Source organism: Phyllobates terribilis, unplaced genomic scaffold, assembly GCF_046119375.1.
Source record: "Phyllobates terribilis strain yellow unplaced genomic scaffold, ASM4611937v1 Scaffold_7__3_contigs__length_470593459, whole genome shotgun sequence".
Lineage (NCBI taxonomy): Eukaryota > Metazoa > Chordata > Amphibia > Anura > Dendrobatidae > Phyllobates > Phyllobates terribilis.
Genome location: NW_027362767.1, coordinates 200791948 through 200818962, shown reverse-complemented (window position 1 = coordinate 200818962; position 27015 = coordinate 200791948). Strand labels below are relative to the sequence as shown.

The 27015-nt window shown below is 46.0% G+C and overlaps 1 protein-coding gene across 1 annotated transcript in view; it reads right to left on the bottom strand.

The window, feature by feature from the left end:
* BTK (Bruton tyrosine kinase) overlaps nt 1-27015 on the bottom strand; it is a 303555-nt gene that overhangs the window by 10917 nt on the left and 265623 nt on the right. The window contains exons 17-18 of the mRNA XM_073639658.1: nt 21847-21965; nt 15941-16098 (exon numbers count right to left, since the gene is read on the bottom strand). Coding sequence (XP_073495759.1) covers nt 15941-16098; nt 21847-21965 — 277 coding nt within the window. The remainder of the gene's footprint in view (nt 1-15940; nt 16099-21846; nt 21966-27015) is intronic.

Here is a 27015-nt window from a genome sequence, read left to right as displayed (position 1 = left end):
AGGGAAGTAAAATCCTGGCCACCTGGGAGGAAGACTGTCGCAGGGATACTAACCCGGCTGAAGGATACCTTTGATACCCGCACCTCAGCCGAGATTAAGCTTAGATTCTACGGGTGCAAGCAGCGAGCGCATGAGAGTATAAGGGACTATGCACTAAACCTACAAGAGGCCCTGAGGGCCATTAAGCAGACCGACCCTGATGGAGTGGGAAACGAGGACAGGCTGTTGACCGAACAATTTATAGAGGGACTATATTGTAATGCCCACCGAACCCAGTTGCGGGCGATGGCCTTACAGGATCCCCATCTGGGCTTTGCACAGTTCAAGGACAGAGCCATCCGGGTGCTCCGAGAACCGGCACCGGGTGGCGTTGTGACCCACAGGCGCCCAGCTATCACTTACCACCAGGAGGCGGCGCCCTTGTCGGCAGGGCCTGTGGGAGCTGATGCGCAGGCTTTGGACAATGACCCGGCTCCAGACCTACACCATCAGGTCCAAGAGCTAGCTAAGAGCGTTGCTGCGCTAACCCGAACTGTGCAGTCTTTACAGGTTTCCACCCCAGGGAAGATCCAGCTGGCATCCGGACCGGAGGACATCCCGTGGCGTCGACCAAGGAGGACCCCACCGGCCAGAGGAAGACCCAGTGACCGATACAGTGAAGACGGACGACCCATCTGCCGCCGCTGTAATCAACCCGGACCTATGGCAAGGTACTGTTCTTTAAACGGGCACAACCTGGGGTAGAGGGCCAACCCCCAGGAAAAAGATCACCAGGCCCATCGAACTGGCGCGACAGATATGTGGGAGGACGTCCAGTCTTGCCTGTGGTACTGGATGGCATTCCCATGAGTGCCCTACTGGACACCGGGTCACAGGTCACCACCATCCCGTACGTGCTCTTTAAGCAGTACTGGAATGACTCGGATATTACCCGCTACCCTGACGACGACTTGAGTATCATCGCCAGCAATGGCCAGCCCGTGCCACAGATCGGATTTAAAGAGGTGACCATCAAAATCGGTAGAGTCGAACTGGCAGCACAGGGACTGATCATTGTAGATATTGACAAACATGAGAGTCACCCAAAAATAACTCTAGGAACTAATGTAATTGAAAATTGTCTTGCAGAGGTGATTTTCCTTTTACAGCAGGTTGCCAAGAACGCCAGCTCCGGCGAGCAGCGGGTGCTCCAGAAAGAGATCCGGGCACTGATGCGACGGCAACAGGTGGAACTCTCCGGCGGTGAGATTGGTAGCGTAAGAATGTGTGACCCTTTTCCTATTGCCATGCCCCCAAAAAGTGAAATGATGATTTGGTGCCGGGCAGCTATTGGTCTGAGAGGTAGAGATTACCAGGCAATGGTAGAACCAGTTTACTCAGACAGTAGGCCCACCATCTTGACAGCACGGGGGGTGGTTAATGTACGCCATGGGAGGGTGCCCGTTCGCATAATCAATATCGGGAAGAGGGAAGTGTACCTGCCCCGGTATGCCACGCTAGCCAAATTATATACCATTAACCAAAATGCTATACAATCTGTGGAACCCTTGCCTCCATCTCACCCGGAGGAAGGTAACGGCTCTAAGAAAACAAAGGAGGACTGGTGTCAGCAACTACATTTGGGTACTGACTCCACTCCCTCACATCAGAAACAGGGAGTCTATCGGGTGGTTCAAGAGTACGAGAGAGTGTTTAGTAAACACCCGTTAGACTTCGGGCGAGTCAACGGGGTAGAACACCACATCCCCACGGGAGACCATCCTCCCATAAAAGAGAGGTATCGACCCGTACCCCCTGCACACTACCAACACGCCAAGGGGATGCTTAGAGACATGAAGGAGGCTGGGGTGATCAGGGATAGCTGTAGCCCCTGGGCAGCTCCACTAGTCTTAGTCAGAAAAAAAGACAACACCATGAGGATGTGTGTAGATTACCGGAAAATCAACCGTATCACACACAAGGATGCGTACCCCTTACCAAGGATAGAGGAGTCATTGGCTGCTTTAAGATCTGCTAACTTCTTCTCTACCTTGGATCTCACTAGCGGGTACTGGCAGGTTCCTGTAGCAGAGGCGGACCGGGAGAAGACCGCATTCACCACCCCGATGGGACTTAGCGAGTTCACCTGCATGCCGTTCGGACTCTGCAACGCACCAGGAACCTTCCAACGACTAATGGAGTGTTGTCTGGGCCACAGAAACTTCGAGACGGTCCTGTTGTACCTGGACGATGTCATCGTATATTCCAAGACGTATGAGGACCACCTGAAACACCTGGCGGAAGTGTTCGAAGCTCTGGCGAGTTACGGCCTAAAGGTGAAACCCTCCAAGTGTCACCTCCTGAAACCAAAGGTGCAGTACCTGGGACACGTGGTGAGCGCTGACGGAGTGGCTCCCGACCCTGATAAGATCACCGCAATTAAGGAATGGCCAAGCCCCTCCAGCGTAAAAGAAGTGCGGCAGTTCCTCGGGTTGGTAGGCTACTACCGAAGGTTTATTCCCGGTTTCACCAAAAAGGCAGCACCTATGCAGGACCTCCTGATAGGCCAGTCCCAGAAGGCCAAGAACCAGAAGCCGCCCTTCAAATGGGAGGAGCTGGAAGAAGAGTCCTTCCGCCAGCTGAAGATGGCCCTCACGGGGGACGAAATCCTGGCGTACCCGGATTATAGCCAGCCCTTTATCCTCTACACCGACGCCAGTAACTTCGGGCTAGGAGCCGTACTGTCCCAGATCCAGTAGGGGAAGGAACGAGTAATCGCCTACGCCAGCCGAAAGCTGCGACCCACCGAAAGGAATCCCGAGAATTACAGCTCATTTAAGCTAGAGTTCCTGGCCGTAGTATGGGCAGTCACCGAGCGCTTTAAGCATTACCTCGCTTCTTCCCGGTTCACCGTGTACACGGATAACAACGCGTTGACACACCTGGACACGGCAAGACTCGGTGCCCTGGAGCAGAGGTGGATGGCCCGTCTGTCCAACTACGAGTTCACAATCAAATACCGGGCCGGACGCTCCAATACCAACGCGGACGCCCTGTCCAGGATGCCCAACCTGCCGGACGAAGGAGAAGATCCGGAGGGACTGGAAGAAGTTGAACTCCCTGCATTCCACCGTCATGGGACTATCCAGTACTCCCACCGGGTAAGGAGTAAGCAGGCTGCTACGTTGAACCCCTTACCTCACTACAACTGGGCGGAAACGCAAGACAGCGACCCTGCCGTCCGACTGGTGAAGGAGATGCTGACTCGCCCGGAGGCTTGCCTTGAACCAGACGCTCCGGAGGAAGCCAAACAACTATGGGCAGAGAGGAGTCGACTGTTCCTTTACAAGGGGAAGTTGTGCCGCAGAATGGTTAACTCCCGGATGCATGAACTACTCTGGCAAGTAGTGGTGCCACGAAGAGACGCAGCCATGGTGATGGAGGCATACCACGACGGAGCTGGACACTTCGGGTGGAAGAAGCTGGAGTTCCTGCTGCGCGAGCGATTCCACTGGGTAGGCATGAGGGGAACCATTGAGAAGTGGTGCAGAGACTGTGGCCCGTGCAACCTAAGAAGGAAGGATCGTGCCAGCCAGAAGACTCCCCTGCAGTCCATCGTCACCCGGCAGCCGTTGGAACTGGTAGCCTTGGATCATGTAAAACTGACCCCAAGCAGAAGTGGCTACGTCTACGCACTAACCATCGTGGATCACTACTCCCGGTTCTTGGTTGTCGTCCCCGTCAAGGACTTAACAGCTCGAACAGCAGCGAGAGCCTTCCAGCAGCATTTCTGCCGTCCACACGGGTACCCGGACCAAGTGTTGACAGACCAGGGACCTGCCTTTGAAGCGGAGGTCTTCCAAGAATTCTGCACTCTGTATGGCTGCCGGAAGATAAGGACGACACCCTATCATCCGCAAACTAATGGACTTTGTGAGAAAATGAACCAGGTGGTAATGGATCTTCTGAAAACGTTGCCCCTGGAAGAACGCAGTCTGTGGCCTGAGAAGCTGCCCGATCTGGTGGACCTATACAACCACATCCCGGTAGGTTCCACCAACTGTACCCCGGCTTACCTAATAAGGGCAAGACCTGGTAAGTTACCTGTTGACCTGGAAATGGGAGTCCTGACACCCGAGGACACTTCACCAGAAGCAGACTGGGACACAGAGAGGCAGGAGCAGTACCGGAGAGTACAGGAGAGCGTGGAGCGAAGTCTCTGTCAGGCTAGGGAAAGACAAGAGAAAACTTACAACCAGTATGCTCCCGCTGTTCCCCTGGTACCCGGAGAGCAGGTCTTGAAGAGGAAGAGACGGCTCCACAAGTTGGACGACCAGTGGGAGAAGGACCCGTACACCGTACTGCCCTCAAGCCACGAGAACCCGAAGGTTTGTACCATCAGTAAAGACGGAGGGGAAACTACAGCCATTGTATCCCGGGACCACCTGAAGAAGTGTCCCGAACAACTGAGGAACCCTGAAGAGGAACAAGAAGACCATCGACCCGTAGAGGAAAGGGAAGATATGGTTAGTACTGTGCTCGGGGACTTCCCTCGGTCTTGGACTCAAGTCAATGGTGCAGTTGTGGTACCCGTACTCACCTTCCTCCAACCAGCATCCCAAGCACCTACGGAGCAACAGGTAGAGCTGGAAGAACAGCCGGTCCAGGAGGCAGAAGACCCCACACCCGCAGACCAGGAGGATCAACCCTCTGCTTGCAGTGAGCCTGCCATATCCCTAGTGAGCCAAAGAGCCGGTAGACAGCTGCCCAGTTTACCCGTGACAGCTCCTACACCCTGTAGTTCAGGGCTAGACAGTCAGCTCCGTAGGTCCACTAGGGCCACTAGAGGCCAGTTACCCGCACGTTGGAGGATTTGAAGTGTATAAATTGTTTTATTTATGTTTACCTGTGTATTGTTGCTTGTGTATAATTTTGTGTTTCTAGTTATTTGTAGGAGTCCTTGGTGGATTTACCGGGAATCCTTTGTACATAGTTGGAGCGTAACCCAGGACGGACTAAAGACTGTTAAGGACTCGGGGCAGGACAAACCCCTACCTGGTTACGTCTCCCTGTTTTGGTGAAATGGACACCTTGCTTTTCTTCAAAGACTACACCCGGTTACGGACATGCCGTGACCACCTTTATGTGTTTCTTCTTATTGTACTATTATTGTTGTTATATCTTGTTATGTTTTTCTAAAATATGTTTAGTCCCGGAGTACTAAATTTCACTAGGGGGGAATGTGGCACCCCAGGGGTCTGGTTTCCCTCAGTAATGTAATGTTATGTCTGAGAGCAGGTGGGAGGTCCTTTGGTCAGGGATCCTGTGCATGCCACACCTCCTGCCCAGTCTTGGGAGGGGAAGACCTTCCCCTATATAAACCCGGGGCTGAAGCAGGGTTAGTCAGTCAAGGAGAGTAGAGACAAGAAACAGTCACAGGAAGAAACAGCAGAAGCTCAGTGGGAGCAATACTACTACAAGTCAGGGGCTGGCAGCTGCAGAGCTCGCCCTGACTGAGAAGTTTTCTTACCGGACCCGGCGTCCGAGGCTGTGGGGACTAACTCTTACCCAGCAGCAGAAGCCGACCGGCAGGGGATTTCAGGTCCTCAGGCCCAGAAACCCGAAGGCACGGTCACACACGTGGGACCAGCGCCGCCATCGTGGAGCGGAAGCCATTAGAAGGCCCCGAGTCACCGGCCATACGGGTGAGCACCACACGGTACACTCAGGGACGTGGGCTACTTATATCCGCTTCTAGCAAGGTAGCCAGAAGAGTACAGTCAGTTTGGGAGGCCTACAACTCCGCCTGGCCAGGGGAGATCCCATCTGCTCAAGGACTGACCAGGCCCCGTTCGCTAGCAAGTACTCCGGGAGGGTCTATCGTTGTTACCAGTAAAGACCCTGAATTACACCGCACCGTCTCTGAGTGGTTCCTGCTACCCTCATCTTCCACGTCGGCTGCCCTGAGGCCATACCCCTCCCGTTGGGGGTTATGCTATCACGCTGCACAATTCTACACCGGCCTCAGCGGTCTGCCCTGCAGCGGCAGCTCCATAGCTGCAAATCAACGGGTGGCGTAGTCGACACTCAAATAACATCTATCAAGACTGCCACACACTGAGTTGACTCCCTGGGCACGGACCGGGTCCCCGCCACTCGGAGACTACAACCCTCATCTGATCCGGTTCCGGGTAAGCCCCCGTGCGCGAGACGCTGCGCGACACAGCAGGCCCAGGGGCGCGTCACAGACACCACTTAAGTGACATCAATTGCCCCAGAGTTGCTTAAAACGGTTGGTTAGAATGAGTACCACACACTGCTACTATGCCCAAAATTATTTTCCAGACAAGATGCAGCTAAAAATTATTAGTAATTTGCAAGTTGGTGGAGCTTAATATAGATGGCATAATAGAATGAGTACCACACACTGCTACAGGCCCAAAATTATTTTCCAGGCAAGATGCAGATAAATATTATTAGTAATTTGAAAGCTTAAAACGGTTGGTGAGGTGATTTTATGAAATCCTCAAGCTTTTACTCTCCCCAGGATGACACAGCGGTAGAAAAGTCGTTTCGGATCCATGATTTGTTCATCTTTATGAACGTGAGTCTGTCTACATTATCAGTGGAGAGCCGCGTGCGCTTATCTGTCAGCACACCACCAGCAGCGCTGAACACACGTTCACAGAGAACGCTGGGTGCGGGGCATGACAAGATCTCCAAGGCGTAAGTGGCGAGTTCCGGCCATTTATCCAGATTGGAAGCCCAAAAAGAGCAAGGGTCCAGTGACACAGTCATGGCTTCGATGTTTACTTGGAGATACTCCTGTACCATCGTCTCTAGGCGTTAACTATGTGTCAGACTTCTTGTCTCCTGTGGCCTTGCAAAGGATGGGCTAAAAAAGCTGTGAAATGATTCCGCAAAATTGCTGTTACCAGCAGATACTGTATTTCTGTTACGGTTTGAGTGCTGAACACTCGACAGTCCCACGGTTGGCAAGTTAGAACTGTGAGATTCACTACATGCACCACTGGTGTTTTGTGGAAAAGCACATGTAAAATTGTGCAACAGTCTCTGCTGATACTCCGGCATGCGTGAATCCCTTTCTATGGCAGGAATTATTTCGGCATATTTACTTTTGTACCGGGGATCTAACAGTGTGGCAACCCAGTAGTCAGGATTATTTCGAATTCTGACAATTCGAGGGTCATGTTGCAGGTAGTGCAGCAAGAAGGCACTCATGTGTCTTGCGCATCCAGGAGCACCAAGTCCCTGTTGTGTTGGTGGCGAGGTAACAATCATGCTTCCTTCCTCTGCCCTCTCCCCCCAACCTCGCACAATAGAAATGTGATCATGGTCTCCCTCATCTGATGAGTCTTCCATCAGTTCGTCCTCCACTTCTTCTTCCTGGGCTCCTGCACCTTCCTCACTAGTTTGGCTGCTACCATGCGCCCTGGTAAATCCATCTCCCCCACCCTCACATGCCTGCCGCCTTGGTGCTGCCGACCGTCTGGACCTTGCAGATGTTAGCCCTTCCGCATACAACTCCTCCTCCTCTACTTCCTCCACCTCCTCTTGTCGCACCACCTGACTCTGAATTCTGTTTAACATGTGCTTCAGCATGTAAATCACCGGAATAGTCATGCTGATAATGGCATCGTCAGCACTAAACATCTTCGTCGCCATTTCAAAACTGTGCAGAAGGGTGCATAAGTCCCTGATCTGAGACCACTCCTCCAGCGTGATTTGCCCCACCTCTGGATCCCGTTGGCCCAGTCTATACGTCAGAACGTATTGCACCAGGGCTTGTCGGTGCTGCCACAGTCACTGCAACATGTGCAGAGTTGAATTCCACCTGGTAGGCACATCGCATTTTAGCCAGTGAAGTGGCAGGCCCAACGACTTCTGTAGAGATGTAAGTCGCTGAGCTGCGGGATGCGAACGGCGGAAGTGAGCACACAGCGACCGTGCCCTCTGCAGAAGGCCATCTAGTCCGGGATAGTGGGCTAAAAATTGCTGGACAACCAGGTTCAACACGTGAGCCATACAAGGCACGTGTGTGACATTGCCCTGGCGAAGGGCCACACCGAGGTTTGCAGCATTGTCGCACACGGCCTTCCCTGGTTTCAGGTCCAGTGGAGACAACCATTCATGAAACTGGTTCTCCAGAGCTGACCACAACTCCTCAGCTGTGTGACTCACATTTTCCAGACATTTCAAAATAAAAACCGCTTGATGACGTTGAGCCCTGCTGCCAGCATAGTAAGGAGGTGTGGAGGATCCCTTCTGCGCAGTTAGAAAGTGTGTGGCATGACCAGACAGACTTTGGGTGCAGGTGGAGGACCGAGAGGAGGTTGAGGAGGCAGAAGCAGTGGAGGAACTCCGAGATAAAGAGGATTGACGCACAACTCGTGGGAACGGCAAGACTTGGACAGCAGCCCCTTGTCCTGCTGTCACCATAGTTACCCAGTGCCCAGTTAGCGACATGTAACGCCCCTGTCCACGCCTACTCGTCCAAGTGTCTGTGATGAAATGCACCCTGTCACACACAGAGTTTCTCAAAGAAGCGGTGATGTTGTGTGCGACATGCTGGTGGAGCGCAGGCACACCTTTCTTTGAGAAGTAGTGCCGACTGGGCATCTGGTACTGGGGCACTGCGACGGACATAAGGTCTCGAAAATCCTCTGTGTCCACCAGGCGGAAAGGCAGCATTTCTGTAGCCAAGAGCTTGCAGATGGTGAAATTCAACCTCTTAGTTTTCTCATGGCTAGGAGGAAATGGTCTTTTACTTGTCCACATCTGAGGGACCGAGGGCTGGCTGTTGTGCTTAGACGGGGTTGAGAAGGGTGTCCCCGGCAAACTGCCGGTCTGTGAGGAAGATGCAGGCGGACATGGTAGGTTGCCTTGAACCAAAGGTGGTGCTCTCGATGTCAGAGAGCGCTCAACACCAGCTGGTGTTTCCACCTCCAAAGAAAATGATGACCTGCCAATCACGCTGGCTGTTGCGGGTGAAGAGGTGGCAGGTCTGCGCCCCAAAACAGGTGTGACTGCTGTCCCCCCAGTCACAGAGGATGAAGAGGCCGCGGATGCACAAGATATGGCAGACGGTGGTTGGCCCGGCCGGCTAGGCCGCATTGTAGCACAGTGAGCTTCCCACTGCAACTTATGCTTCATATCCATGTGGTGGTTCATGCATGAAGTACTCAAACTATGGATTTTTTGGCCTCTACTTAGCTTTTGGTGACAAATGTTACAGATAACACGAGTTGGGTCATCCTTATCGATCTGAAAAAATGCCCTGGCTATGCAAGGCTTAGCACCCATGCGACCTGAAGAGCCACCACGACTTGTGGTCAGAGGCAGAGTTGTGTTTGAGGATGCAGTTGTTGACGTGCTTCCAGTACTACGTCGCTGTCCAGGAAGGCGCAACCTGACCTCTCCGTCACTAGCATCCTCCTCCACCTCCTCTGCTGACCTCATCGACTGGCTGACTGTGGGTTGAAAGAAAGTGGGATTTGCAACCTCGTCATCATCACCCTGTGTGTTCTCACACCCGTCGTCCTCAGAGCCAACCTCTTCCTGCCCTGACAAAAAACTCAAGTTGTCGCTCCAATCAGGCATTTGAGTCTCAACATCGTCTTCCTCATTGTCTCCACCAACAGGAGTTACAGTTTGGGAACGAGGGTCTACATTATGGTCAGAAACTTCTGCGTCTGGTCCTGGATCCAACTCATAAAGATTCTGGGCATCAGTGCAGATCATTTCCTCGTCTGGATTCACAGAAGCTCTGGAGCCGACCCCTGATTCCCAGGCTATAGTATGAGTAAACAGCTCTGCAGACTCAACCATCTGTTCTACCCCATACTCAGACGGGCAGCTGGAGACTTGGGAGCTGTGAGGAAGCAAGTGCGATTGGGGTGACACCTCTGAGGACTGGAGTATTTGTGATGTTGAAGTTGAGGTGGAGGAGAGCCCACTTAAAGGAGCACATGATATCTGTTGAAGCACCAGCTGTTTTTGTGCCTCATCTGGAATTTGTAGCGATTGGCGTGGCCGTAAGAAAGGGATCGTATCACATTTTCCGCTAAAAGAAGTAGACATCTTAGTTTGGCTGGAAGATGGTCTTTCTTCTGCAGATGTTACTGTTGCTTTAACACCTACCCCACGGACACAACCTTTTTTTTCCCTTCCCAACACGCCTATTCACCTTTCCACCAGCAGCAGGCCTTTTTCCACTCATTTTGGTGGTTAACTAATTGACAACTCTCGAGTTGTTTGCACAAAAAACGATGGATGGGAACCGAGCTGAGCTGAGTGGCCAAACTGTGGTATTAGCCCAAAAGGATTGGCTGGGTTAGATGCAGTAAAACAATTTTATTACATACACAGGTGGTGGAGCTTAATATAGATGGACTAATAGAATGAGTCCCGCACACTGCTACAAGCCCAAAATTATTTTCCGAGCTAGAAGCAGATAAAAATTATTTGTAATTTGCAAGCTGGAGGAGCTTAGTATAGATGGACTAAGAATACGTCCCACACACTGCTACAGGCCCAAAATTATTTTCCGAGCTAGAAGCAGATAAAAATTATTTGTAATTTGCAAGCTGGAGGAGCTTAGTATAGATGGACTAAGAATAAGTCCCACACACTGCTACAAGCCCAAAATTATTTTCCGAGCTAGATGCAGATAAAAATTATTTGTAATTTGCAAGCTGGTGGAGCTTAGTATAAATGGCCTAGTAGAATGAGTACCACACACTGCTAATATGCCCAAAATTATTTTCCAGGCAAGATGCAGCTAAAAATTATTATTCATTTCAAAGCTGGTGGAGCTTGGTATAGATAGCCTAATACAATGAGTACCACACACTACTACTATGGCCAAAATTATTTTCCAGGCAAGATGCAGATAAAAATTATTATTAATTTCAAAACTGGTGGAGCTTGGTGTAGATGGCCTAATAGAATGAATACCACACACTGCTAATATGCCCAAAATTATTTTACAGGCAAGATGCAGCTAAAAATTATTATTAATTTCAAAGCTGGTGGAGCTTGGTATAGATGGCCTAATACAATGAGTACCACACACTACTACTATACCCAAAAAATTTTTCCGAGCTAGATGCAGATAAAAATTATTTGTAATTTGCAAGCTGGAGGAGCTTAGTATAGATGGACTAAGAATAAGTCCCACACACCGCTACAAGCCCAAAATTATTTTCAGAGCTAGATGCAGATAAAAATTATTACTAATTTGCAACCTGGTGGAGCTTAGTATAGATGGCCTAATAGAATGATGCTATGCCCAAAAGGTTTTACTTGGCTAGGTGCAGTAAAAAAAATTGTATTCTATACACAGGTGGTGTAGCTTGCAACACAGATACGCTACTCCACTGACTAACACACACTGCAAGAGGCCAAAAAGGATTTGCTTAGCTAGATTTAGCCAAATGCTGTGAAAAACACTTGCACAGCACTGGCACAGACCTGCCTGGCAAAAAGTCCTAGGAAATGCTGTAAAATAGTCCTCAAAAGGACTGCAATTACAATTAGTCCCTACTCCCAACCTGTTTATTTAAGAGCACAGACCTGCATGCTAAAAGTCGTAGGAAATGCTGGAACCTAGTCCTCAAAAGGACTGCAATCACAACTATTCCCTACTCCCAAGCTATCTGTAGATTTCAGAGAAAATTGGCTTTAAATTAACACTGAAAGTATAGCGCACACAGCAACAGCGGTGCCGTCTAACACGCAGCTGCAGCAGTGAGAAAATGGTGGTGACGGGGAAAATGGCTGGGTCTTATAGGGCAAGGACATGTGACATACACTGCCAATGACACATGCCCTTGCTTGTGTGAAAAAAAGCACTTCGCTCCGTGTGTGCGCTGCTGATAGGCTGACAGATTGCACCTCCCCACTGTAAATGCGGGAAAGAGAAAAAAAAAATGGAGATCTTCATTGTTCCTGCAGAGATCCATCCCCTGCCCCTCCCCCCACCCCGCTGTACACTCAAACTGCGTATTAACATTAATTTTCATCATTACTGTGAAAAAATCCAGTTATGATTTTGGTGCATGAACAGTTATCGAACATAACCTCGAACAGCCGAATTTTTATCAAATTGTTCGTGTTCGCCGAACGGCTCGAACACCGCCCAAAACAGCTCGAATTTGAGATTGGCGAACAGTTCGAGTCGAACAACGCTCATCTCTAGTCTCCACTGTAGGCACAGAGTTTCTGTACTGAAAACTCAGCAAAACGACTCCATGGGCACATAGAATACTGCTCTTTGGTTATTTGCACACAACTTTTTTTTCATGTGGATTCTGCTAGGAAGTAACCTGAAAAAGAGCCACAAAAGTACCCCATAAAATGAAAATAATACATTGCTGTGCATAAGTTTTGTCCTATATCACTTTTTAACCACTTCAAGTTATGGAAAACCTGGAGCGGTTAAAAGAAATGATATGCAAATTTTTTCAGATGGTTTCCACTTGGCAGCTGCCCGCTCTTTATACTTAACAGTATAGAGTGAAAGCCACCGGTGAAGCAGCCTCAAGAAAATGACCATCGGTGGTTTACTGTTGCAGCTTCACTGAAAAAACTCTGTATCGGCATCTAAATGACGTCATGTGCACATCGCCTTTCTTTGGGGAGATTTTTAATTACCTGAAGCATTTCCTAAAGTGGTCTTGAAGAGACTTTTGCAGAGTTTTGGAAGAGTTTTTTTTCCAGAAGTGTTTTTTTGCAGTCTTTTGATTGCACACTGCCTTGTTCAGGAACAGAATCCACAAGGAGTTGTTCCAAAGAAGTGAATTTCACTTTTTTTTTTCCCACCATATTATCTGTTCTATGACAGTGGGCAGAACATACAGCAAAAACATAGAGGAGGAAAAGGGCGTTTCTGTGATGTACATGGAGCTGTATGATCACATGTTATACCGCAGCTCCCATTCCAAAAATATCCTGTGGAGTATCCCAAATGGCAACACATGCCACAGGTTTATGTGACGCCCAGCTGCGCTTGGTATCACAGATCCTAGAAGGGTGTATTGATGGATTCCTCCACAAGAGGCCCCCATAACCATTCACACATCTCCACCTTCCACCTCAGACCACCAGAGGGAGCCCATTAGGGATATAAAAAGGGAAGGTGGAACCAGGCAGTTCAGTTCCTGCAGAGTGAGACACAGAAACAGGTCAGTCTGCAGTGGAGCTCAGTGATTCAGCAGTTCCTCTGGAGAGTTCAGTTAGTGCAAATCTGAATACAGAGTTGAGTTCAGTTGAGTCGTAGCTCAGAGTAGTGAGTTTTAGGTGTGCCGGCGCCATAAGATCAGTGAAGCGCGGCAAGCTGCCGTTAATGTGTATAGCCTAGTGAGGGCCCGAGTAGGCCGAAGGCGAGTGGAGAGTTAGTACGTAGTGGGCAGAGGAGCTTAACTAGCTCACCCCGAAGAAGTTACCGGACACCGGGTCCGAAGTTCACCTGGATCTCTATGACCCAGTAAGTCATAACCGGAATCCCTGGAGAACTACAAGTCCCAGGATCGCTAAAGTGCTTATGCGTAACAGAGCCAGGAGACACATAGGCCCGCAGCTAAGGTGCGTGTACTCTAAGAAAAGGCCCTACCACAAGGTCAGCCAGCGCAGGACAGAGACAAAGTTAGGCCTAGCTCCAGGCAGGTCAGAAACTTACTATGCAGAGGTAAGAAACAGGAGGTCCAAAACCCGCTCATTGGGGAGGATCCTGACATGCACCCTTCACCCTAAAGTGCTCCGGGACGTGCCTGAATTTCCATCAGTAAAAGGTACTGAAGTGACTATCGTGTCTGTCCCTGTTCTTGCTCTGACTCGGCTGGGTCTCGCCTGTCCTTCATTCCACCGTCATACACTGCTCTGAGGCCTAGCTCCACCTGTGGGGAGCCAAACCATCGAGCTGCCTTATCACCGGCCTCAGTGGACTGCGCAGCGCTGGTGATCCTCACCAGAAGCCACAGGTGGCTTCACAAACTTCCATAAAACTAAGAAATCTATTAACCCTTTTAAAGGAGCGACCCCAGGGTACGGGCCTGGGAGCCAACAACCGCGACATCCCTAAAGGCTAGGCTAAAGGCCCGGGTACCGAGTTATCCCCATCCCCCTGGGCTAGTCATTTACTGCTCCTGACATACAGTGCCTTGAAAAAAGTATTCATACTCTGAACTTTTCCACATTTTTTCACATTAAACCCACCAACTTAAATTTATTTTATTGGAATTTTATGTGATGCCAACACTAAGTAGCAAGTATTTGTGAAGTGTAAAGGAAATGATACAGGATTTTCTAAATACTTTAAAAATATAAATCTGAAAATTGTTTAGTGCATTTCTATTCAGCTCCCTGTAGTCTGATACACTTAAATAAAATCCCAAGTGACCAATTGCCTCCAGAAGTCACATAGTTAGTAACTTGAGTCCACCTGGATATAATTTCTTCTCAGTATAACTACAGCTGTTCTGTGAAGGCCTCAGAGATTTGTGTGAGAACATTAGGGATCAAACAGTATAATGAAAACCAAGGAACACACCAGACAGGTCAGGTTGTGGAGAAGAGTAAAGCAGGGTTAGGTTATAAAAAATAGCCCAAGCTCTGAAAATCTCACGTAGCACTGTTCAATCCATCATCCAAAAATGGAAGGCGTATGGCACAACTGCCAACCTATCAACACATGGCCGTCCAGGCGTCCACCTAACCTGACATGCCAGGCAAGGAGAGCACTAATTAGAGAAGCAGCCGAGAAGCCCATGGTCACTCTGGAGAAGCTGCAGAGCTCCACAGCTAAGGTGCAGGAATCTGTCCATACGACATCTATTTGTCATATCCTCCACAAATCTGGCCTTTATGCAAGAGTGGCAAGAAGAAAGCCAAATTTGAAAGCAAGCCAAGACGTCCAGTTTGCAGTTAGCAAAAAGCCATGTAGGGGACACAGCGAGCATGTGGAAGAAGGAGCTCTGGTCATATGAAACCGAAGGAGAAATTTTTGGGCTAAATGCAAAACATTATGTGTGGTGGAAAACTAACATTGCAGATCACCCGGAAAACACCATCCTCACTGTCACACATGGTGGTGGCAGCATCATACTGTGGGGAGGCTTTTTCATCAGCAGGGACAGAGAAGCTAGCCAGAGTTGATGGGAAGATGGATGGAGCTAAATACTGGGAAATCCCATAGGAAAACCTGTTAGAGGCTGCAGAAGTCTTGAGACTGGGGTGTAGGTTCACCTTCCAGCAGGACAACGACCATAAACATCCTGCCAAAGCTACAATGGAGGGTTTACATCAGAGCACATTCATGTGTGTGAATGGCCCAGTCACAGTCCAGACACAAATCCCATTGAGAATCTGTGACAAGACGTGAAAATTACTGATCACAGATGTCTCCATCCAATCTTACTGAGTGAGTGTGCAAAGAAGAAGGGGCAAAATGTCACCTCTAGATGTGCAAAGCTGAAGTGACGGACCCCAAAAGACTGCAGAGAAAGCTGGAGTGACAGACCGCAAAAGACTGCAGAGAAAGCTGGAGAGCCAGACCCCGAAAGACTGCAGAGAAAGCTGGAGAGACAGACCCCAAAAGACTGCAGCAGTACTTGTAGAGAAAGATGATCCTACGAAGGGGCTGAATACAAATGCACGTTACAATGTTCAGATTTATATTTTTTAAATACTTCTAAAACCTCATATAATTTCCTTTACATTTCACAAATACTTGTTAGTTTGTGTAATCACATAAAATCCAATAAATAAAGTTTGTCGGTGTAATGTGAAAAAATGTGGAAAAGTTCATGGGGTATGAACACTTTTTCAAGGCACTGTAGATAAAAAAAAATTCACTGACATATTTTTATATTATAATTGTAAAAGAAGTGTAAGGAATGTAGGTAACTGTTGATATTACATAAAACTTGTGTAAATGCAATACCTCTTCCCAGCAGCTAATCATCACACTGTACACTTTATCTGTTGCAAGCTGAGGTCTGTACAGACGAACTCCTTTTAATATTTGATCCACAATTTCATTGTTACTGAACATTTCGTACGGCATCTTTCCAAATGTGAAAACTTCCCACATCAGGACACCTAAAAAATGTAAATGAGTATATATTAATTTAAGAAGAAAATGTTTAAAGGCTTTTCCAGGTTTATGATATTGATGTCCTATCCCTGGGTCACCCAGCACCCCCCACTGACCAGCTGTTCTCAGCTGTAGTAGTAGCGATGCTTCAGTTCTTGGCAATGGCCGTTACACAGTGAACGACGCTGCGCAGTCCCAGTTCCATTCACCATTTACATCTGATCGGTGGTGCATGTTAGAAACCCGCCTATCCAATATTAATGACCTTTCCAAAGTCACATCAGCATTATTTTTGAAACATCCTTTTATTTTGTTTTGATTTTAGAATGCTTAAATTTTATCAGAATTTTGTTAAAAATTTTTCAATTAAATTTACAAAACTTAAGTTTATGGACCACTTCGGACAACCTGATGCCCCAACATCAAGATGGGTTTATGAGGGATCAGTCCTGTCAAACTAATCTGATGAGTTTCTATGAGGAGGTAATTTACAGACTGCACCATTGAAATGCTGTTTATGTTATGTCTATATGGACTTTTCAAAGGCCACAGAAAAGGTTGGTACACAACATGAGAGCAAAGGGATTAGAAAAAGATGTGTATCTGGGTTAATAACTGGCTCAGTGATAGGAAACAGTGGGTGCGTATTCATGGAACACATTTGGTGTCATTCACAGTTAAAAGTGGGATACCACAAAGGTCAGTATTGGGCCCTTTTCTTTTAAACATATTTATTAATGACCTTGTAGGTATCATACAGAGTAGAATTACAATATTTTCAGATTATACTAAACTGTGCAAGGTAATCTACACAGAGGAGGATAATTTAATATTACAGAGGGATATACAGTTATATGAAAAAGTTTGGGCACCCCTATTAATCTTAAGCTTAATGTCTTATAAAAATTGGTGTTTTTGCAACAGCTATTTCAGTTTGATATATGTAATACCTGTTGGACACAGTAATGTTTCTGCCTTGAAATGAGGTTTATTGTACTAACAGAAAATGTGCAATCTGCATTCAAACAAAATTTGACAGGTGCATAAGTATGGGCACCTCACCAGAAAAGTGACATTAATATTTAGTAGATCCTCCTTTTGCAAAAATAACAGCCTCTAGTCGCTTCCTGTAGCTTTTAATGATTTCCTGGATCCTGGATGAAGGTATTTTTGACCATTCCTCTTTACAAAACAATTCCAGTTCAGTTAAGTTTGATGGTCGCCGAGCATGGACAGCCCTCTTCAAATGATCCCACAGATGTTCAATGATATTCAGGTCTGGGGACTGGGATGGCCATTCCAGAACATTGTAATTGTTCCTCTGCATGAATGCCTGAGTAGATTTGGAGCGGTGTTTTGGATCATTGTCTTGCTGAAAGATCCATCCCCTGCGTAACTTCAACTTTGTCACTGATTCTTGAACATTATTGTCAAGAATCTGCTGATACTGAGTGGAATCCATGCGTCCCTCAACTTTAACAAGATTCCCGGTGCCGGCATTGGCCACACAGCCCCAAAGCATGATGGAACCTGCACCAAATTTTACTGTGGGTAGCAAGTGTTTTTCTTGGAATGCTGTGTTTTTTTGCCGCCATGCATAACGCCTTTTTGTATGACCAAACAACTCAATCTTGGTTTCATCAGTCCACAGGACCTTCTTCCAAAAAGAAATTGGCTTCTCCAAATGTGCTTTTGCATACCTCAGCCGACTCTGTTTGTGGTGTGCTTGCAGAAACGGCTTCTTTCGCATTACTCTCCCATATAGCTTCTGCTTGTGCAAAGTGCGTTGTATAGTTGACCGATGCACAGTGACACCATCTGCAGCAAGTTGATGCTGCAGCTCTCTGGAGGTGGTCTGAGGATTGTCCTTGACTGATCTCACCATTCTTCTTCTCTGCCTTTCTGATGTTTTTCTTGGCCTGACACTTCTGGCCTTAACAAGAACTGTCCCTGTGTTCTTCCATTTCCTTACTAGGTTCCTCACAGTGGAAACTGACAAGTTAAATCTCTGAGACAGCTTTTTGTATCCTTCCCCTGAACAACTATGTTAAATAATCTTTGTTTTCAGATCATTTGACAGTTGTTTTGAGGAGCCCATGATGCCACTCTTCAGAGGAGATTCAAACAGAAGAACAACTTGCAAGTGGCCACTTTAAGTAGCTTTTCTCATGATTGCATACACCTGGCTATGAAGTTCAAAGCTCAATGAGGTTATAAAACCAAAAAAAGTGCTTTAGTAAGTCAGTAAAAAGTAGGTAGGAGTATTTAAAACAAGAAAATGATAAGGGTGCCCATACTTATGCACCTGTCAAATTTTGTTTGAATGCAGATTGCACATTTTCTGTTAATACAATAAACCTCATTTCAAGGCAGAAACATTACTGTGTCAAACAGTTATTACATATATCAAACTGAAATAGCTGTTGCAAAAACACCAATTTTTATAAAACATTAAGCTTAAGATTAATAGGGGTGCCCAAACTTTTTCATATAACTGTATGTAAGATGGAGGCTGGTCTGTGAAATAGCAATTGTTGAAGTTTAATGTAGCTAGGGAACTAGTATGATTGCCATATGTGGAGACAGAAAGGAATTTTTCCCCGTAATATGGAGCTATTAATGTCTGCTTCATGGGTTTTTTGCCTTCCTGTGCATTAATATATTGGGTTATAGGTTGAACTCAATAGAGTTATTTATACCTTCAACCTTAAAAACTATGACACTTCACTTTTAGGGGCCAATATGTCAGATAAAAACCAAATACCCCATTTTAAAACAGCACTTATCAAAGTATTCAAAAATGCATTCAGGAAGTTTATTGAACCTTCAGATGCTTCCAAGGAATTGCTGCAAAGTGGAATTAAAAACATGAAAAATATTATTTTTTTTTACCTCTAAAGTGACTGATTTAGCCTCAATTTTCAATTTAAACAACTTTCATAGTAGAAAATGGATCTTATAAATTTTTATGCAATTTATTCAGAGCTTGGAAATGCCCCATAAGATACTGTTTGGGCGCATGGTTATTTTAGTGCCCATACATTATGTCCAGCTTGTGCTACTGGAGACAGACACCTCTTTAATTGTTTAGAGGGTTCTCCTTATTTCAGCACTACCATACAGTATAGACCAAAAGTTTGGACACATCTTCTCATTTAAAGATTTTTCTGTATTTTCATGACTTTGAAAATTGTACATTCACACTGAAGGCATCAAAACTATGAATTAACACATGTGGAATTATATGCTTAACAAAAAAGTGTGAAACAACTGAAAATATGTCTTATATTCTAAGTTCTTCAAAGTAGCCACCTTTTGCTTTGATGACTGCTTTGCACACTCTTGGCATTCTCTTGATGAGCTTCAAGAGGTAGTCACCGGAAATGGTTTTCACTGCACAGGTGTGCCCTGTCAGGTTTAATAAGTGGGATTTCTTGCCTTATAAATGGGGTTGGCACCATCAGTTGTGTTGTGTAGAAGTCTGGTGGATATACAGCTGATAGTCCTACTGAATAGACTGTTAGAATTTGTATTATGGCAAGAAAAAAGCAGCTAAGTAAAGAAAAACGAGTGGCCATCATTACTTTAAGAAATGAAGGTAAATCAGTCCGAAAAATTGGGCAAACTTTGAAAGTGTCCCCAAGTGCAGTTGCAAAAACCATCAAGCACTACAAAGAAACTGGCTCACATGAGGACCGCCCCAGGAAAGGAAGACCAAGAGTCACCTCTGCTTCTGAGGATAAGTTTATCTGAGTCACCAGCCTCAGAAATCGCAGGTTAACAGCAGCTCAGATTAGAGACCAGGTCAATACCACACAGAGTTCTAGCAGCAGACACATCTCTACAACAACTGTTAAAAGGAGATTTTGTGCAGCGGGCCTTCATGGTAAAATAGCTGCAAGGAAACCACTGCTAAGGACAGGCAACAAGCAGAAGAGACTTGTTTGGGCTAAAGAACACAAGGAATGGACATTAGACCAGTGGAAATCTGTGCTTTGGTCTGATGAGTCCAAATTTGAGATCTTTGGTTCCAGTCACCTTGTCTTTGTGCGACGCAGAAAAGGTGAACGGATGGACTCTACATGCCTGGTTCCCACCGTGAAGCATGGAGGAGGAGGTGTGATGGTGTGGGGGTGCTTTGCTGGTGACACTGTTGGGGATTTATTCAAAATTGAAGGCATACTGAACCAGCATGGCTACCACATCTTGCAGCGGCATGCTATTCCATCCGGTTTGTGTTTAGTTGGACCATCATTTATTTTTCAACAGGACAATGACCCCAAACACACCTCCAGGCTGTGTAAGGGCTATTTGACCAAGAAGGAGAGTGATGGGGTGCTACGCCAGATGACCTGGCCTCCACAGTCACCAGACCTGAACCCAATCGAGATGGTTTGGGGTGAGCTGGACCGCAGAGTGAAGGCAAAAGGGCCAACAAGTGCTAAGCATCTCTGGGAACTCCTTCAAGATTGTTGGAAGACCATTTCCGGTGACTACCTCTTGAAGCTCATCAAGAGAATGGCAAGAGTGTGCAAAGCAGTCATCAAAGCAAAAGGTGGCAACTTTGAAGAACCTAGAATATAAGACATATTTTCACTTGTTTCACACTTTTTTGTTAAGTATATAATTCCACATGTGGTAATTCATAGTTTTGATGCCCACAGTGTGAATGTACAATTTTCATAGTCATTAAAAAACAGAAAAATCTTTAAATGAGAAGGTGTGTCCAAACTTTTGGTCTGTACTGCACATCTGGACACTGACTGTGGTTTGGGCTCAGAAGCGAGTAAGGGCCCTTTGGCTTTGGGAACATGGATTTGGATTGGATTTTGGAAGCCATGTCACGTTTCCAGATCATGTGTTCTATTAATGTAGAAACCCCTATTTTTCTGTCGGACCTGAGTGTGGGCTTGTTTTATGCGGGATGAGCTCAAGTTGTTATTGGTACCATTTTGGGTACATAACATGTTTTTCATTGTTTTAAGGTAAAGTTCACATTGAACACTTATGTTGAAGAGTGCATTGCTTTGCAATTTGGGGCACCCGCATTGGCACAGTTATTATGCTTGGCATGATTATTTTGGTGAACCCTGTTGGCACTATTAGTATTGGAGGCACCGTAGTTGGCACACTTATTTTGGGGGACACTATTTGGGCAGACAGTAATATTGTTATTATGACCTACTGGCACAGTTATTATTGGGGCAGGTAGCTACTTGGCACCAATGTGGGCATTGTATGTGGCACTGTTAGGGAACAAAGATGCAAGTTTGTATTGAGAAGATGAGGAGGATGGTGAAAAAAAAAGAGGAACTAAAGATGTCTGTGTGGCAAATTGTTCAGAGATGAGTTGTGTTTGAAAGGAGCGTCATGACACTAAACTGCAGTGACAAGATTATGTAAGCGAGTGTTAACAATCAGAGAAGACGTCACCGCTAAGTAATTGGATGTAATTGCTTATTTCCATCTCTGCCTTTCATGGCTGGAATAGAAACTGCTTCTAAGTCCCGGCCACCACAGGTCCTGAAAATGGCAGAGCACAGTTGGGCTGCGCTGTTTGTCTAACTCCCATGGGGGTAAATCAGGAGTTACGCCAATAGTGCAGCTCACTCTGCTTTGCTGTTTTTGTAACTCCCATTTATGTCTATGGCAGTCTTGTATTATTCTGTATATTCTCTACATTTCAGATTTTTTAATTTACAATTCTTTTACAGGTTTTTGCCCAAATCTTGTAAAATCCCTCCATCACTTACCGAAGGACCACACATCTGATTTACTGCTGAACTTGCTGTATAAAAGCACTTCGGGAGGAGACCAACGGACAGGAAATTTTGAGCCCAGTGAGCTCGTATATTCATCATCCAATACATATCTGTTCAAGACAGGAACATTGTACATAAGTATTAAGTTCAATCACATCCGTGCAAAACTCAGATTATATGCTAAAGTTAATATTCATATATGGAAACAATTTTTAAGCGAAATAAGTCCAAGTGATGTGCAAATTAATTTTCTAATATATAATTTTTGGGGTCAAAGCTTTTTTATTGTATGGATATTCAGATACCCTACATAGACATGTTATCACGATTCCTCTTATCTGAGTGTCTGGATGCAGTGAATGACACTTCTGTTGTCCCATCTAGGACAGGGGCGTGCTGAGCTGTCAGTATGGTGATGGACAGCTCAGCCGTCCATTTGGATGCTGGGTCGTGCTGAGCTGTCAGTGTCTGGAGTGACAGTTTAGCCATCTAATCAGGACCAGGGTGTGTCTCCCGTTCAGACTACTTACCTGGCTATTTAACCAGCTCTCTGCATTAGATTACTGCCAATTGTAACTTTGCTCAAAAGGTGTGTGTGTGCTCTGCGCTCCTAGTCTTATATTTTGATCTTTGTTGCTCGACCTTGGATTTGCCTTTGACCTTGTATTTGCCTAGCCCTTTTATCGTGATCTGCTACCTTCATGGAATTCTGACCCTGGATTTTACCTGACTATGTCTTTGTCTCACCCCTCTGTCTATGACGTACCCTTCTGGCTTTTGACCTCTGACCTCTTGACTATCCAGCCTCGTGGCTTGTCCATGAGTAGTGACTAGCCTCACATTTGTACAGCTAAATGACACAATTCGGGCTGCCTGTAGCCACAAGTATGGGGAATCTTAAGCCCCCCATATACATTAGATTAATGTCAGATGCACCCAACGATATCCACGGATATGCTGGGCACTCTAATGTGTGTGTGGGGGGGGCGCCTTCCAACTGATTGTTGAAGGAGATGTCGATCGGGCATGTCCAATTTCAGACTGCCAATCGCTTTGTTCTCTAGGAGATAAGCCGTTGGCAGAGATGTCAGTCGGCGGCTTTCTCATAGAGAACACAGGAGTGCTCGGCTGAATGAGTTCTTAAGGGAAAATGGCTGTTGCCAAACTATCGGCTGAAGCATCATTCGGCTGACAGACTTCTGATGTGCATCAGGTCCTTTATGCACTTACTACAATAGGCCACGTTCACACGGTCAGTATTTGGTCAGTATTTTACATCAGTATTTGTAAGCCAAAACCAGGAGTGGATCAATCAGAGGAAAAGTATAATAGAAACTCATCACCACTTCTGCATTTATCACCCACTCCTGGTTTTGGCTTACAAATACTGAAGTGAATACTGACCAAATACTGAACGTGTGAATGTGTTAGATGTATAAATTGAATCCAATTATAAAAGAGGGGCAGAGATCGCTGGGCTGGAAAATGTACAGCAGAGACCACTGCTGTGCTGTAGTATGGACTCTATCAGGATAATTAGTCAGAAAAAAGAGCTGTTGAATTGGGCACCACTCATATATGAGCACTAATGTGCAATACACTGTACAGAATCTGAACTAGATATTACCACTAATTAAACAAGTACAATAAAAAAATGGCGCCCTCACAGGGATCTAATAATGGGATCTGATAATGAAGGCTTGCAGGGAAATACCAGCAGAAATTGCATTTTTGTAATCATAATTTTAAATTGAGAGTACTCCATTTCTTGAAATACCATCCTATACCATCTACCACCCACATAGTACAAATAGGAGAGCACTCACAGTATTTGGGCAATTTGTATGTATGAGCATTATCTAGGGTTAGCTGGGAGATTTTAAGGATATTTAATAAAGGTTTTAATACCACATCCCCCTTTAAAATACAAGAAGAATAAAAAAAACGCAGGCACATTATTGTAGCCCCAAGTCAATGTCAATTGTCAAACAGCAAACTATTCACCTGTAAAATCAAATAATTGTTTAAGACATCAAAAAAACAAAAACACTTTTTTTGCTGCACCAAAGAAGCTTTGTTTGGTTTTACTCTTAGCACTTGTGCACGCAAAGTTTTTTGAGGAGTTTATGGAGCATAAACTGAGAGGAAACTTCAAATCCTCCGCTCTCTTAATAGAAAGTAAAAAGATACCAGCAGAGCTGCTTCAGAAGAAAGGCTGTAGACTTTTTCTTCAAGTGGCTTTGTGAGAGGAAACTCTAGTGACTGTGCCGGCATCTGAAAGACGCCATATGCACATAGATACTTATTGGAAACTCTCCAAGTGCTCTTCCAAATCTCAAAAGGTCTCCCTCATTAAGATCAGCATGAAAATCACCGGTCTTGATGAACTGGGGCCTCCATGTGCACATAGTTTGTTATGTGCATACAGACTTTTTTTTGAGGTTTTGGAACAGATAGGCTCGAAAACCCTTCTCAAAGACAACTTCAAAAATCCATGTGAAATTATTTCTATTCACTTCTATGGGAAATCCACTTTGTTGTTCAAATGAGTCATTTTTTGAGCATTTTTTCCCAGAACAGGGTTTGAAAAATGACTGATTGGAAAAAAAAAGTGTATGTTACCTCAAAGTGGATCCTGATGGAATGTACTTCAAACTAGGTACTGTCAAATCAAAAGGCTGAAAAAATACTCTCTCAAAACTTTTCAGGAAACCTTGCAAAATTACTCCTACAAAAACTTTATAAAAAAACTGCTCCGGGGTGTGGCCTGGCTATAAAGGAGTGAGGACACATGCTGCTTGACTCCCACTCCCGGCCCAGAGAAAAACAGCAGAATCTCCATTTAAGTACCCAAACTATGCCTGATGGGTCCTAAGAGGAAGAAGACGACCTCCATTAACCCCGAAACACCGCTTTCGCACAATATCGAGTACTTTTTAACTTCATCCTGCTGATCGAAATCTCACAGGCCGCTTCCAAGATGGCGCTGCCACGAGACCTGTTGACCAAGGAGATCCCTGTCTCCTTCGACCTGGTGGCAATGCACAAGCCTGCAGGAACGGACACATCGGTTCCACACGGGGACCTCAAGGTACAACATATCCCTCTCTCGTCCACCTCTCCCTCTCCATCATCCTCAGTTAGCAGTGTATCAAGCCCGGTGACAACGATTATGTTTCCCGCATCAGAGGAAAGTCCTCATCTGCTACAGATGGCATCCGAAAACATATCCCCAGGCAGCCTTACCAATGGCATTACTCAAATGCCCAAGGGTACCCTCCTTGAATGAAGGGAACTGTGATTGTGTCTCAGTACCATATCCACCAGAAAGGATACGGAAACATATCACGAGGTTGGAGAACTCTTATAAAAGCGAGATTGCTTCATTCCAGACTGAGATCCAACAGCTTGATTCAAAAACCTCTGCGACTGAAACAAAGGTAATGGGGCTTGAGGATAAGGTGAAAACACATGAGGTAGAACTGACATCACATGCCTTCCAGCCACAGTATCTCCTGGATATGATAGATGAGGCCGAAAACAGGGGATACAGGTATAATGTCAGAGTGAGAGAACTCCTGGACACAGTGAGGCACAATCATCTGGATTCCACACTCAGGCTATGTGCCCACGTTGCGGAACTGAAGCATATTTTTTACGCTTCTCCCTAGCGGGAAAATCGCATTCGGATTTTACATGCGGTTTTCCCGCCAGGTAGAAGCGTTTGTGAGGCGTCTTTGCATGCATTTCCGCATGCGGGTTATCAAGCACTTCTCCAAGTGATTTAAGCATCACTTGGAAAAGTGCTTGACAACTTGTTCACACTATATAAATCCATGCAACCGGCATGGATTTATATAGTGTGACCAAGTAATAGTTAAAAAAAAAGAATCAGAATGGTAAAAAATAAAAAAATAAAGTTTATACTCACTTTCCGATGCATTCTCTGCCCCGTCCGGAGTCTTGAGCGGCTCACGCTATTGTGTGCAGGACCTGCGGTGACGTCATTGAGTCATGTGATGGGTCACATGACTCAATGACGTGGCAGGTCCTTCACACAACACCGCGACGGCGGGAAAACACCGGGAAGACATCAGAAGATAAGTATAAACTTTATTTTTTCTTTTTTTTACAGGTTCTTTGGTACCCAGGTCTGGATGAGAGTCTCCTCTCATCCAGACTTGGGTACCATCCGCACATTGATTCCGCTGCGCTTCCGGATTTTTTACCGCAGCATATACACTGCGGAAAAATCCGCAGCATGGGCATTGACTTTGCGGAATGCCATTGGGGACCATGGGGTGCGGATATACATGCGTTTTACAAGCGTTTACGCTGCGGAAATTCCGCAGCATATACGCTTGTAATACGCAACGTGGGCACGCAGCCTCAGAATAATCTTCAACTCTGTCATTGGGAAAACACCTGATACCCCTCTGGAGCACCACGGAGTACATAGAGCTCTTGGCCCAATGTCTTCAGACCCTGATCATCCTAGGAACTTGATATGTCAAGTCCACCATTATAAGATCAAGGACTCTATCAAATGAAAGACGAGAGATTTTGGCCCCTTGTCTTACAAGAATGGTTCTATACTGCTACTTGTTGAGCTCTCCCGTCTAATGCTTTAAATAAGGCAGGAGCTGCAACCACTGCTAGAATATCTGAGACAACAAGGCCTCCTATTTTCCTGGTGATTTCCATTCTTCCTGCAGGTGAGAAATTGAGGGAGACTGCACTATCTCCGTCATCCTAATGCCTTCCCTCCTTTACGACTGTACTTGATCTACCCACTGTGGATGTGCTGGACTGACCTACCCTACCAAGCCCTCCATCAGATGATCCTCCTCCTCATCCTCAGCGAGTGCCTCGCAGGAAAGTGAAACATTGAGATATTGTTCCATATCCTGCACCAAATGTCATAAAGTGAAGATATACACTGTATATGTAAATTGGTTCTTTACAGGTCTAAAAATCTTTTATGTGCACTTAAGGTTCATACACTGATGTCGTGACACTGAAGATTTTATATGACATCACTGGGGTTCGTTTCATTGGTGAAGTCCTTTCACTCCGAGAATTCCTTTATACCAGTTCTTGTTGTTATACACTGCTCAACAAAATAAAGGGAACACTCAAATAACCCATCCTAGATCTGAA